Genomic DNA, 14,248 nt, shown 5'->3' on the forward strand with positions numbered 1-14,248 from the left:
TCAGAAGAAAAGGGCAAAGACTGAAACGAGGGGGCAGACAACACTGACGAAGTGTAGAGAGGCAAAGAAGCCCTCAGAGGAGCAGAGAAGGAATGGTCAGAGACATGAACAGGGAGAGAAATGGTGTCATGAGCCAAGTGAAGGCTCATGAGAAGGATTTCAAGAATGAAGGAGTGGGACTTCCCTGGTGGTCCAGTGGTAAAGAATCCGCCTTCCAATGCAGGGGGACGTGGGTTCGATCCCTGACCCCTGGTCGGGGAACTAAGATCCCACATGCCACGGGGCAACTAAGCCCGCATGCCACAACTACTGAGCTTGCACACCTCAGTGAGAGAGCCCACGTGCCACAAACTACAGAGCCCATGCGCTCCGGAGCCCACGCACCACAACTAGAGAGAGAAAAACCTGTTCACCACAACAAAGAGCCTGCATCGCAACGAAAGATCCCGCACGCTGCAACGAAGACCCCGCATACCGCAACTAAGACCTGACGCAGCCAAAAGAAGATAAATAAATATTTTAAAAATAGAATGGGGCTTCCCTGGTGGTGCAATGCTTAAGAATCCGCCTGCCAATGCAGGGGACCTGGGTTTGAGCCCTGGTCCGGGAAGATCCCACATGGCACGGAGCAACTCATGTGCGCCACAACTACTGAGCCTGCGGTGTAGAGCCCGCGAGCCATAACTGCTGAGCCCGCCAGCCACAACTGCTGAGCCCACCAGCCACAACTACTGAAGCCTGCTCACCTAGAACCCGTGCTCCGCAACAAGAGAAGCCACCGCAGTGAGAAGCCTGCGCACCACAACGAAGAGTAGCGCCCGCTCGCCACAACTAGGGAAAGCCTGTGCGCAGCAATGAAGACCCAACACAGACATAAATAAATAAATAAATAAATAAATAAATAAATTTGGTTTAAAAAAAAGAATGAAGGAGTGACTGAGAGTGTCAGATGTAGCAAAGAGGTTCAGAAGGCAGGAACTGTCCATTTTATTTGACAATATGAGAAAAGTATTATTATGCCTAATTTACATGTAAAACTGAAGTTCACAAAAGTTAACTGGCTTGCCCAGGACCATACATCTAATAAATGACCTCATCCAAGTTTTCTGGCTCTAACTCCAGTACTTCTTCCATAGTCATTGTCTTTTGTTTTTGTTTTTGTTTTGGCCATGCTGCACGGCTTACGGGATCTTAGTTCCCTGACCAGGGATCGAACCCGGGCTCAGGTCAGTGAAAGCGCCGAGTTCTAACCACTGGACAGCCAGGGAATTCCTACCATCATTGTCTTATTGTGTTAGAAACGTCAACAATTAACTGAGAAAGTATCAGGATATATTTATAATTCTAAATTCTACAAAGGTTCTTAAGCAGCAAAAGTTCTAGGAGAATATTTTGGAAGATTTCAAATTATATTTGTATGAATCTTTTATCAAATTTAAAAATACACAGGTTTGTACATTTTTGTATGAGAGGAGTTATGAAAAGTTATGACAAGATCGAACCTGTATATGTCATTTGTTCTGAAATTTTCATTTCATAATACACATTCCACCACCTGTAATTACAATCATTTATTGATACATATTGAGCAGCTTAGTCCACGGCATGGTCCCTAGTTGGCTGATAGAAGAGAAGGAGGTAGTTTGGGCAGAGTTGAAGGTGACGGTGCCCTTCTGGCAGGAAGGGCATGAGTATTTAGGACATTGTGGAGTTAGGATGGAGAGAGGGTACTAGGAGGCAGAAAGGAGAGGATTTAAGGAAACTGAAACATTTTCAGCTGCAGTTTAGAGTGCATTATGGCTCCATTCCTTGACTAAAGTTCACCGTCTATGACTCCCTTTCACAGGAATTTCTTCTATGGGTTTATGGTTTAGTGTTGAGATTCACTAAAATGTGTGACGTTCAACTAATTTTTAAACGTTTCACAGAGTCTTTGTCATGACTTTGTTGAAGTCAATTAATACTTTAAAAAGCCTTCATAAAACCAAAATTCTCACAGTCACTAAACAAATAAAAGTGAATTTGGTTACCCTAGGAGTACATTGTTAAATAATGTTCTGTTACATTAGCGATTCAGAAGCCTTTTGTACTCTCAGCAATTTAGCAGAATGATGAGATGTATCATTGTGTTTCTTAATCAAGAGAATAACATACATGTGAATATTGTTACTGGATTCTTCAGTCATTAGTTACAGCAATAGGAGGGCTGCTTGCATGTTGCTGACTTAGGCACTTTAAAAATCAGAGACCAAGCAGTCCCTAACTTTATCATACATGAATGAGTTTACTAAATGAATTCTAAACCACAACCAGCTGAGAGAGCAGCATTTCATTCAATACCTGGGAATCCTTTAATAACCTCACTGTGTGTTTTGCTTAACTCCAAGTAATTCTAAGAGAATAACTGCTAGCATGTATCACTTTAAAAGGAAATAAACTACTTAAATAAAAACTCTGTGCTGCTCACATAAGGCAAGACACCTGCTTCTCACTTACCCAGCACCATGTTCTGCTGCCAGTTGCCAGCTAAATATTACAAATTCACTAAATGTAGAGAATACTGTTAGTAATGTCTTTTTAGCTTCCAACATGTTTCTACTGCTCAGAATTGTGGTTCTCAGATAATTGGATTAAAGGCTATGTTGATTACATAAGAAGGTAAAAGCTTATAAGCTGGCTGGTATTCCCATACAAAACAATTGTGCTGCTTTCTTGGCATCAGCATAATACAGTGGGGAAGAATGCAGACTCAGTAGTCACACTGCCTGTTTCTATCCTATGTCCACCACTCATTAGTTGTGTGGTCTTTGACAAGTTACTTGACTTTTCAGAGACTCAGTTTTCAGAGACTCAATTTCCATAAGACTTCAAATCCTATTACATAAACTCCGAGACATTGTTCTCATATTAATATTTTAAGAAATTTTAAATTACTGAGCTTGGAAAGGTTTTTGAGAGAGGGTTTTATGATAGTATTTACTTTAAAGGGTTATTGTGGGAAATAAATGAAATAATGCTTATTAACCAGTTGGCACATTACCTAGCACATAGTAAAGGCTCAATAAATACTAGCTAGGATTGTTATCATCATAAATTATTCATATTGTGATCAAAGGAATTATTAGTGAGATAGTGGGTTTAGATAAGGCAATCCATCAATGACTGTGGCACAGAGTTCTTTCCTGTGAAGTTAATAAACCAAATGTAGTCAAATTTATATCTTTAACCTGGTTTAGCACAGAAGGACAACTGAGTTAGCAATGGAAACACGCTGTTGTTCTACCAGGCAGAGTCATGCCTTTTAAAAATTATCTATAAATCCTACAAATATTTATCTGTTGATTTTGAATTTTCTTCTTCAACATAAAACTATGCAAGAGATATGGGTCCTATGGGTTTTCAATCTGCACCTTAAAAGACAGTCCTACGATGCAAAAAGCTAATAAACTTATTTTGCTACAATTTTTTTATCCTCAAAATGCAGAACAGAGCGAACTCTGGGCAAAGAATAACTTGCTTGTACTTTAACCAAAAACGTTAAAGTTAGTACTATTCAAATTTTCACAGACTTTCAAAAAGAGAGCTCAGAATACTGAAATGACATTTTAAAATTTTTTTTCAAAAATATTTATTTACTTGGCTGTGCCAGGTCTTAGTTGCGGCACGTGGGATATTCGTTGCCACGTGCAGGATCTTCCTTGCGGTATGCGGGATCTTTTTAGTTGTGGGTTGCGAGATCTTTAGTTGCGGCATGCAAACTCTTAGTTGCGGCATGTGGGATCTAGTTCCCTGACCAGGGATCAAACCCAGGCCCCCTGCATTGGGAGTGCAGAGTCTTAGCCTCTGGAACACCAGGGAAGTCCCTGAAATAACATTTAAAAAACCATTTTAAGTGGTTTTGCTCATACTAAATTTTAAAAAATCAATCTCATTTTATTCTGAATCTATAAATAAGTCAAGATATAATTTGAAGATTTTTAAAAAATTAGATGACGAGGGCTAGCTGATCCATGTATTCTCCAGGATTACTCTTGACAGGCTAATTCTTCACTGTCACCAAGCCACACAATTTTCTTTTATTTCACCAGGAAAAAAAGGCTTCCTGAAATTCCCTCTGGCCAATTAATTCAGCTAAAATTATCAGTCCCTATAATCCCATGTGAGATGATCAAATTTTCATCATACCCTGTGGTATTACTCTTTTAAATTGCACAAATAATATGTTAATGTGCTCACTAGCAGGGGAAATGTTGGTTTTTACTGAAAAGGGTAAATTGTGGTGAGGGAGACTGAGTAATGAAATTAATCAAACTTATTGATACCCACTAATGGTAGGTATGATTCTTGAGATATCTAATCCTAACTAGGAAGCAGCAGAGTTGGAATTTAGATTTAGGTCTGATTATCAAATTGTAGTAATCAAAGTGTGAGGTGATGAAGGCTTGTATTAGTATGGGGGCAGTGAAAATAGTCAAGTAATATATAACAGCAAATTTGAAAATAACATTCACAAATCATGACAATCTATTAAAATTTAGGAGATATAGAAGAAGAATGAAAGCTTGAGAAGCTATGAGAATGAAGACTAGGTTTTATTATACAAGAAGAAATATCTTATAGGTAACTCTAGATATGATACAGTGGCTCAGGTAAGACAGCAGAACTAGAGCTGCTTGTTATTTTTATCTCAGGCACATAGATTACTCAAACCTTGGTTAATGATACTCTCATTCATGCATGACCTCCTTTTATTAGGTAATTATTGTTAATAATGTAATAAGCACCCACAGACCCACTAAACAACCAAAGTTAGGATTTGTTAATAATTATATGGAATCTTGTCCAACCCACTCCTATCATATTGTCTCCTCCTACAAAGAAAACTTTGGCCCTAGATGGCTTCACTGGGAAGTTCTTGCAAACATTTAAGGAAAAAATAATACCAAGCCTGCATGAACTCTTACAGAAAACTAAAGAAGAGGAAATACTTCCCAACTCATTCTATGAGAACAGTATTACTCTGTTAACAAAAGCAGACATTACAAGAAAATAAAACTGCAGACTAATATGCCTTATAAACATGGGTGCACAAGTGCTTAACAAAATTTTATCAAATTGAATTATCAGTATGTTGAAAGAATAATACATCATGACTAAATGAAATTTATCCTAGGAATATAAAGTCTATTTAAGGGACTTCCCTGGTGGTGCAGTGGTTAAGACTCTGCACTCCCAATGCAAGGGACCCAGGTTCGATCCCTGGTTGGGGAACTAGATCCCACATGCCTGCTGCAACTAAGAGTTCACGTGCCACAGTTAAGGAGCTGGCGAGCCGCAACTGAGGAGCCTGCAAGCTGCAACTAAGTAGCCCACTGGCCGCAAGTAAGGAACCTGAGAGCCTCAACTAAGGAGCACGCCTGCTGCAACTAAGATAAATTAATTAATATATAATTAATTAATTAAATTAATATATATAATCGGGTGCAACCAAATTAATAAATTAATAAATAAAATAACAATAAATAAACTTACATTAAAAAATGAAGTCTATTTAACATTTGAAAATTAAGTAATTCACCATAATGAAAATTAAAATCATATGATTACTTCATAGACATAGAAAAGGCATTAAATTAAATACAACATCCGTTCCTGAAATTACTCCACCACAATAGGAATAGAAAAGAACTTCATCTGAAATAGGGCATCTAAGAAAAATCTATAGTTAAAAATCAGGGCTTCCCTGGTGGCGCAGGGGTTGAGAGTCCGCCTGCCGATGCAGGGGACACGGGTTTGTGCCCCGGTCCGGGAAGATCCCACATGCCGCGGAGCAGCTGGGCCCGTGAGCCATGGCCGCTGAGCCTGCGCGTCCGGAGCCTGTGCTCTGCAACGGGAGAGACCACAACAGTGAGAGGCCCGTGTACCGCAAAAAAAAAAAAAAAAAAAAAAAACATACTTAATGGTAAAAGACAGAACATTTTCCCCCTAAGATCAGGAACAAGGCAAAAATGTCTGTCCTCACTACTTCTTCTTTTTCTTCTTCTTCTTCTTTTAAAATATTGGACTATAGTTGATTTACAATTTTGTGTTAGTTTCAGGTGTACAGCAAAGTGATTCAGTTGTACGTATACATACCTCTAATCTTTTTCAAATTCTTTTCCCATTTAGGTTATTACAGAATATTGAGCAGAGTTCCCTGTGCTATACAGTAGGTCCTTGTCGGTTCCTTTCACTGCTTCTATTTCACATTGTACTGGAGAGTCTAGCTAGTACAATCAGGCCAGAAAAAGAAATAAAAGACATCCAGAGTGGAAAGTAAAAGTTAGAACTGTGTTCACAGATGATATAATCGTCTATGTGGAAAATCTGATGGAATCTACAATAAAGTAATAAATTACATCAGCAGGGTAACAGGATATAGGATCAGAATACAAAAATAAGTTCTGGACTTCCCTGGTGGTGCAGTTGTTAAGAATCCGCCTGCCAATACAGGGGACACAGGTTCGATCCCTGGTCTGGGAAGATCCCACATACCGCGGAGCAACTAAGCCCGTGCACCACAACTGCTGAAGCCCACGCACCTAGAGCCCATGCTCCGCAACAAGAGAAGCCACTGCAGTGAGAAGCCTGCGCACCACAACAAAGAGTAGCCTCTGCTCGCCGCGAATAGAGAAATTCTTCTGTGCGCAGCAATGAAAACCCAACACAGCCCCCCCCCAAAAAGTTGTATTTCTATATACTAGTATCAAACAATCATCAACTGAAATGTAAAAAACAGCATTTACAATAGCATCAATAAACATGAAATTATTTAGAGATAAATCTCACAGAAGATGTGGAAGACCTGCACAGTGAAAACTATAAAACATGTCTGAGAAAAAATTGTAGAAGATGTAACTAACTGAATCAAGAGATATACTGTGTTCATAGATCAAAAGACTCAACATTATTAAGATGTGAATTCTCCTCAAATCCATCTGCAGTTTTCAACACAATCCCAATGAATATCACAGCAGGCGTTTTTACAGAAATTGACAATCTGATCCTAAAATTTGTATGTGAATACAAAGGACTTAGAATAGCCAAAACGAGTTTGAAAAAGAAGGGTCAGAGTTACACTACCCTTTTCTTTTTCTTTTATTTTTACTTTTTTATTTTTTTTTGGCCGTGCCACACGGCTTGCAGTATCTTAGTTCCCTGACCAGGGATCGAACCCAAGCCCCAGCAGTGGAAGCATGGAGCCCTAACCACTGGACCACCAGGGAATTCTCTACAGCACCTTTTTCATATCTCATTATATAGTACACTAATCCGGGACTGCCCTGGTGGTCCAGTGGTTAGGACTCCACGCTCCCAATGCAGAGGCCACAGGTTCGATCCCTGGTCAGGAAATAAGATTCTACATGCCCCGTGGCATGACCAAGAAAAAAAAAAAAGATTGTGGCATGGTGACTATAGTTAAAAACAAACAAACAAACGTAATATTGGCATCAAGAGAGACAGATAAATTGATGGAACAGAATGGAGGGTCCAAAAATAGACCGACATATGTAAATGGTCAATTGATTTTTTTCTTTTTCTTTTTTTTTTTGCTGTACGCGGGCCTCTCACTGTTGTGGCCTCTCCCGTTGCGGAGCACAGGCTCCGGACTCGCAGGCTCAGCGGCCATGGCTCACGGGCCTAATCGCTCCGTGGCATGTGGGATCTTCGCGGACCGGGGCACGAACCCGTGTCCCCTGCATCGGCAGGCAGACTCTCAACAACTGCGCCACCAGGGAAGCCCTGGTCAATTGATTTTTGACAAAGGTACAAAAGTATTTCAGTGGAGAAAGGGTAAGTTTTTTTTTTTTTCTTTTATAAATTTATTTTATTTATTTTTGGCTGCGTTGGGTCTTTTTTGCTGCAAGAGGGCTTTCTCTAGTTGTGGCGAGCGGGGGCTGCTCTTCGTTGCGGTGCGCATGCTGGTCAGTGCAGTGGCTTCTCTTCTTGCAGAGTGCCGGCTCTAGGCATGTGGGCTTCAGTAGTTGTGGCTCACGAGCTCAGTAGTTGTGGCTCACGGGCTCTAGAATGCGGGCTTAGTAGTTGTGGCGCACGGGCTTAGTTGCTCCGTGGCATGTGGGATCTTCCTGGTCCGGGGCTCGAACCCCTGTCCCCTGCATTGGCAGGTGGATTCTTAAGCACTAAGCCACCAGCGAAGCCCGGATAAGTTTTTTCAATAAATGGCCCTGGAAAGATTGTTTTCCCATATACAAAAAAAAAAAGAGAGAGAGAACTTGCACCATATACAAAAATTAACTAAAAATGGATCAAAGACCTAAATGCAAAACCTAAAACTATAAAACTTGTAGAAGAAAATGTAGGATAAATTATCTTTGGGTTCTTTGTGCCAGTACAACCCCAAAAGCACATTCCATAAAAGAAAAAGATTGATAAAATGGACTTTATAAAAATGAAGGACTTCTCTTCAAAAGACACTGTTAGGGCTTCCCTCGTGGCACAGTGGTTGGGAGTCCGCCTGCCAGTGCAGGGGACACGGGTTCGTGCCCCCGGGAGGATCCCACATGCCGCAGAGCGGCTGGGCCCGTGAGCCACAGCCGCTGGGCCTGCACGTCCGGAGCCTGTGCGCCGCAGCGGGAGAGGCCACAGCAGTGAGAGGTCCGCGTACCGCAAAAAAAAAAAAAAAAAAAAAATTGGCTTGTCTTTTGACAAGCCAAAGAGTGGGAGAAAAATTTTTCCTGTTCATACATCTGATATATGTCTTGTACCTAGAATATACAAAGTACTCTCAAAACTTAATAATGGGAAAATAAACAACCAAGTAATAAAATGGGCAAAAGATTTAAACAGATACCTTCACCAAGGAATATTTATAGATAGAAAAGAAACGTATGAAAAGATGTTCAATATCATTAGGTATTAGGGAAATGTTAAAACCATAATATGATGTCACTACACACATTTAGAATGTCTAAAATTAAGAAGACGATACCAAGTGTTGATCAAGATGTAGAGAAAGTATAGCTCTTGTACACTATTGGTGGGAAGATAAAATGGTACAACCACTTGGAAAACAGCTTGGCAGTTTCTTAAAAAGTTAAACATACATTTACAATAAGGCCTAGCCATTATACTTTATTTATTTACCCAGGAGAAATAAAAAAGCATATGTCCACACAAAGACTTGTATGTGAATATTCATACCAGCTTTATTTTTTTTAAGAAGGAGACTATTTTTTAATTAATTTTTAAAATTTATTTATCTATTTTTGGCTGCACTGGGTCTTCGTTGCTGTGCGTGGGCTTTCTTTAGTTGCCGCGAGTGGGGGCTATTCTTCACTGCAGTGTGCGGGCTTCTCTTGTTGCGGCTCATAGGCTCTAGAGCGCAGGCTCAGTAGTTGCAGCACATGGGCTTAGTTGCTCCATGGCATGTGGGATCTTCCCAGACCAGGGCGTGAACCCATGTCCCCTGAATTGGCAGGCAGATTCTCAACCACTGCGCCACCAGGGAAGCCCAATACCAGCTATATTTGTAATAGTAAGTGGAAACAACCTAAATGTCCATCCACAGATGAATGATTAACAGTGGTTAACTCTGGTATATTCATACAATGGAATAAAATTCAGTAATAAAAAGAAATGAACTATTGATATATGCAACAACATGGATGAATCTCAAAATAATTATGCATGGTGAAAGAAGCCAAACAATAGAGTATACACTTGGATGATTCCATTTACAGAAAATTTAAACTAATCTGCAGTGACAGAAAGCATATCTGCCTAGGGATGGAGGTGGGAAAGGCTAGAAGAAAAGGGAGGTTAAAGGGGGTCTGAGAAAACTTTTGGGTGTAATGTGTATATTCATATCTTTTTTTTTTTTGGCCACGCTGCATGGCTTGAGGGATCTTAGTTCCCCAACCAGGGATTGATGCCAGGCTACAACAGTGAAAGCACCAAGTTCTAACCACTGGACCACCAGGGAATCCCTACATATATATATATTTTTTAATATTTCATTTATTTATTTATTTATTTAATTTTTATGGCTGCATCTAGTCTCAGCTGTGGCGCACGGGATCTTCTTGCGGTGAGTGGGCTTCTCTCTAGTTGTGGCGTGCGGGTTTTCTCTTCTCTAGCTGTGGCGCTTGGGCTCCAGAGCACGTGGGCTCTGTAGTTTGCAGCACGTGGGCTCTAGTTGAGGCACACGAGCTCAGTAACTGTGGCACGCAGGATTAGTTGACCCACAGCATGTGAGATCTTAGTTCCCAACCAGGGATCGAACCCACATCCCCTGCATTGGAAGGCAGATTCTTTACCACTGGACCACCAGGGAAGTCCCTCTCTCTCTCTATATATATATATATTTATATCATGACTGTGGTGATGGTGTCATGGGTATATACATATGTCAGAACTTATCAAATTGTGCACTTTCAAAAATTATAACTAAAAAAAAAAAAGGTATAACTTATTGTATGTCTATTATACCTTAAAATTTTTTTAATTAAAAGTTTAAAGCCAATAGATAAAATTCTAAAAATTATTCAATTAATACAGAAGTAGGCAGAAAAAGAATAATAGAGGAGCAAAAAAAGAGGGGCAAACAATAAACAAATAGTAAAATGGTAGGCTTGAGTCCATTCATATACATAGTTACCTTAAATGTTAATGGGCTAAACACTGCAATTAAAAGATATTATCAGAATTTAATTTTTAAAAATGCAAGATCCAATTATATGCTGTGTCCAAGAGATGTGCTTTACATATAAAGGGATAAATAGGTTGAAAGTAAATGGCTAGAAAATTATACACCATGCAAACTAAAGAAAGTTGGCGTGGCTATTTTAATAACAGATAAATTCAAGACAATGGGATAAGAAGAGGGAAATTTCATACTGATGAAAGAGCCAATTCAAGAAGAAGATATTATAGTCATAACATATGCATTTTTAAAAGTTTGAAATTGCATAAAACAAAAATGACAGAATTAAAGGAATAGACAGGGACTTCCCTGGTGGTCCAGTGGTAAAGAATCCACCTTACAATGCAGGGGACATGGGTTCGATCCCTGGTCAGGGAACTAAGATCCCACATGCCGCGGGGCAACTAAGTCTGTGCGCTACAACTGCTAAGCTCGCTTGCCTCAACTAGAGCCCACGTGCTGCAAACTGCAGAGCCCACGTGCTCTGTAACCCACGCGCCACAACTACAGAGCCCATGTGCCCTCGAGCCTGCGTGCCACAACTAGAGAAGAGAAAACCCACACACCACAATGAAGAGCCCGCGCTGCCACAAAAAGATCCCTCATGCCTCAACGAAGATCCCACGTGCCTCAACTAAGATCGGACACAGCCAAAACTAAATAAAATAATAAAGGAGTAGAAAATTCCATATAGTTTAAGACTGATAGAACTAGGCCAAAAAAATTTTTTTTTAGTAAAGACATAGAAGACCTAAATAACACAATCAACCACCTTGGCCCCATTGATAATTATAGAATAATACATCCAATAACTGCAGAATACAAATTTTTTGCAAGGGTACTTGATACGTTCACTAAGTTATTCTGGGCTGTAAACTTACAAGAATCTTTTAACACCTTGCACCTTGTACCTTCTATACCCTGAATCTTGGGAAAAGCTGAGGGTTATTATAATTTATTACTTGCTTGGATGATGTCATTATTCTTTGAGGGGCAATTAACGTGCTATTTCTCTTAAAAAAATACACAGCATATTAAAAAATTAAGGCATTAAAATTATTCAATACTAATATTTTTTTTCAGGTGCAAAAAATTACAAAGCTTCATAATCACCCCAAGACTGCATAGAGCAAACATGAATGATATTTCTCAAAAGGCTGAGGTAAGTCTTAAAAGTTAAAAAATGGGGGAATCATAGGGTTGACTGTAGAATTGCTGAAAAGGGCAACTGGTGGAAAGGTCATTCACAGAAGTTCATAGTGACATAGTGTCAAGATGTAAAACATAAGAAGAGGTAAAATTCACAGGCTGGTCTTGGGCCCAGTATTTTCGTTTGGATTCTTATCTAGGAAGCATGATTATTAAGTTTTGTGAGTGATAGTGAAGTAGATGTGATGGCTAGCATCTTGAGTAGATTTTAATATCTTGATAAATTTTAGAAGTTATTTTTTCAGTATTAAAAAAACAGAATTGATGTATATACTTTAAGGAGAAAGAGATAATTCACTCTCAGGTGAGGATCCTTCTTAGCTACTTCTTCTAGCATCTGCAGTTAAACTTATCTTAGGCCTTTTTCTGGTTCTTGGCTGTTGTTACTGAGAATTGTAATAAGAAGAAATCAGTTGCTGACACCTCAAAATTATAAACTTTAAAAAACCTTAAAATGGCCAATGGTACCATAAGTAGAAAATAAAATAGGGGCTGGGTATGGCACAGATTAATTATGCAATTTGCCATTATCACTAGAAGAAAGGGTTTGGTGTTCTGAGGCAATGAAGTTTTGTTTTCTGAAACTTCTTTTAGAGATCAGTTTAATTTTCTAAAAGATGAAAATAATTTGCTTTCCTGGTTTCAGATGGAGGAAAATCATTTCTCTAGTCTTTTAACAGATTCCTCCTTCTTTGGAAAGCTCTTTTGTCATTTAGGAATTTTCCTCTTAGGGCACCTCCTACTTGGAATGATGCAGCATTTTTACGTATTTTCAACTTGGGTTTAAAGAAGTTCTAGATGGGCAGTATAGCAGTAGTAACAACAAAAATCACTGCTTGTGCACAAAGACCTTGGCTCACCTCAGCCACAAATGAGAAGTAAAGGCCTTCAGTTTTGCTGATATTAGATATGGAAACAAGCAAGAATTAGGCTTATGTGAATTAGTCTTAAACTTTTTGCTTTGTTTTCAACTTCATCTAACTTATTAAAATTAGTCTTGGTATCTTTTAAGCAAGAGATATAAAATCTGAATCTTTAATGTAATGAAATAGGACAATAAAATACAGGTTGTTTTAAATTGGAATCCAGTCTTCAGTTTTTATATTTTGCTAGCCTTCAGCTTCAGTGGAACACACCTACAAAATGGGACTTCTTTGCTTTATATTAATAACATTTTTACTCTCATATTTTCTGTAATTTCATTTTTCATACTTAGACTTTAGAAAGTATCTAATCAGATTCCGATTATACAAATAAAGGTTTCAAACTCATTTCTATCTATAGTCTGTTTCAATAAGTATTTCTTATATTGCTTATTCTGATCTATCTTTACCTAATTTCTTCCTTTCTTATTTTTTTAACTTTCTTCTCTTTATTTTCTTCTAATGAAGCTTCTGCTTTCTTCATCTAAACCTGTACCAAAAACCTATGTGCCAAAACTTGGCAAGGGTGATGTAAAGGATAAGTTTGAAGCCATGCAGAGAGCCAGGGAAGAAAGAAATCAAAGGAGATCTAGAACCGAAAAGCAAAGAAGAAAAGAACAATATATTAGAGAGAGAGAATGGAACAGGAGAAAGCAGGAGGTTATTTTATTTTATTTTATTCTCATGCAAATATTCATTTTCATCTTTTACATTTTATTTGTTATTCACATTAACCACATTTCATATTAACTATAATTAATATTTTCTGTGTTTATAAACTAATTGCAAACTCTGCATATAATATGATCTAGTCTAAAGTTTGGATATGTTCATATTAATTTATTTAACCATCTAGATTAAAGAAATGCTTGCTTCTGATGATGAGGAAGAGGTATCTTCTAAAGTAGAAAAGGCTTACGTCCCAAAGCTAACAGGTAAGACACTTGAGGGGCAAATTGTAAATAAAATTGCAAAAAAGGAAGCATAGCAAAATATCAAACATGTTTCATATATTCTTAGGAACTGTTAAAGGTAAATTTGCTGAAATGGAGAAACAAAGACAAGAGGAACAAAGGAAGAGAACAGAAGAGGAACGAAAACGCAGAATTGAGCAGGATATGTTAGAAAAGAGGAAGATCCAACGTGAATTAGCAAAAAGGGCTGAGCAGGTATACACTAGATATTAATTTGGTATTTGCTTCAGAAACTAATTGTACAGAGTAAAACTAATCAGTATGCTGCCTAATCAAAATATTTTAATATAACATAAACCTGTTAAATAGTAGCTAACATGGAAATAAGATCTTAAGCACAAATATTTAATATCAAATGCCTAGAAGGATAAGGGCAGAATGTGCCTATTTCAAGGTTGAATACTGAGATGACTTTTGTTATATACCATCTTATCATTCTC

General features: G+C 38.5%; 1 protein-coding gene across 8 annotated transcripts in view; it reads left to right on the forward strand.

Annotated features, from left to right (window-relative positions):
- The window catches only part of NEXN (nexilin F-actin binding protein), a 58,466-nt gene that overhangs the window by 13,407 nt on the left and 30,811 nt on the right, over positions 1-14,248 (forward strand). For 5 of the 8 annotated variants that reach the window (XM_067726645.1, XM_067726644.1, XM_067726646.1 and 2 more), the window contains exons 2-5: positions 11,786-11,864; positions 13,303-13,494; positions 13,691-13,769; positions 13,855-14,003. In XM_067726645.1, the coding sequence (XP_067582746.1) occupies positions 11,786-11,864; positions 13,303-13,494; positions 13,691-13,769; positions 13,855-14,003 (499 nt within the window). The remainder of the gene's footprint in view (positions 1-11,785; positions 11,865-13,302; positions 13,495-13,690; positions 13,770-13,854; positions 14,004-14,248) is intronic. The other 3 variants (XM_067726648.1, XM_067726647.1, XM_067726652.1) reach the window with 1 other exon arrangement.

The sequence above is a fragment of the Pseudorca crassidens genome, chromosome 2 (assembly GCF_039906515.1).
Source record: "Pseudorca crassidens isolate mPseCra1 chromosome 2, mPseCra1.hap1, whole genome shotgun sequence".
In the NCBI taxonomy this organism is placed as follows: Eukaryota; Metazoa; Chordata; class Mammalia; order Artiodactyla; family Delphinidae; genus Pseudorca; species Pseudorca crassidens.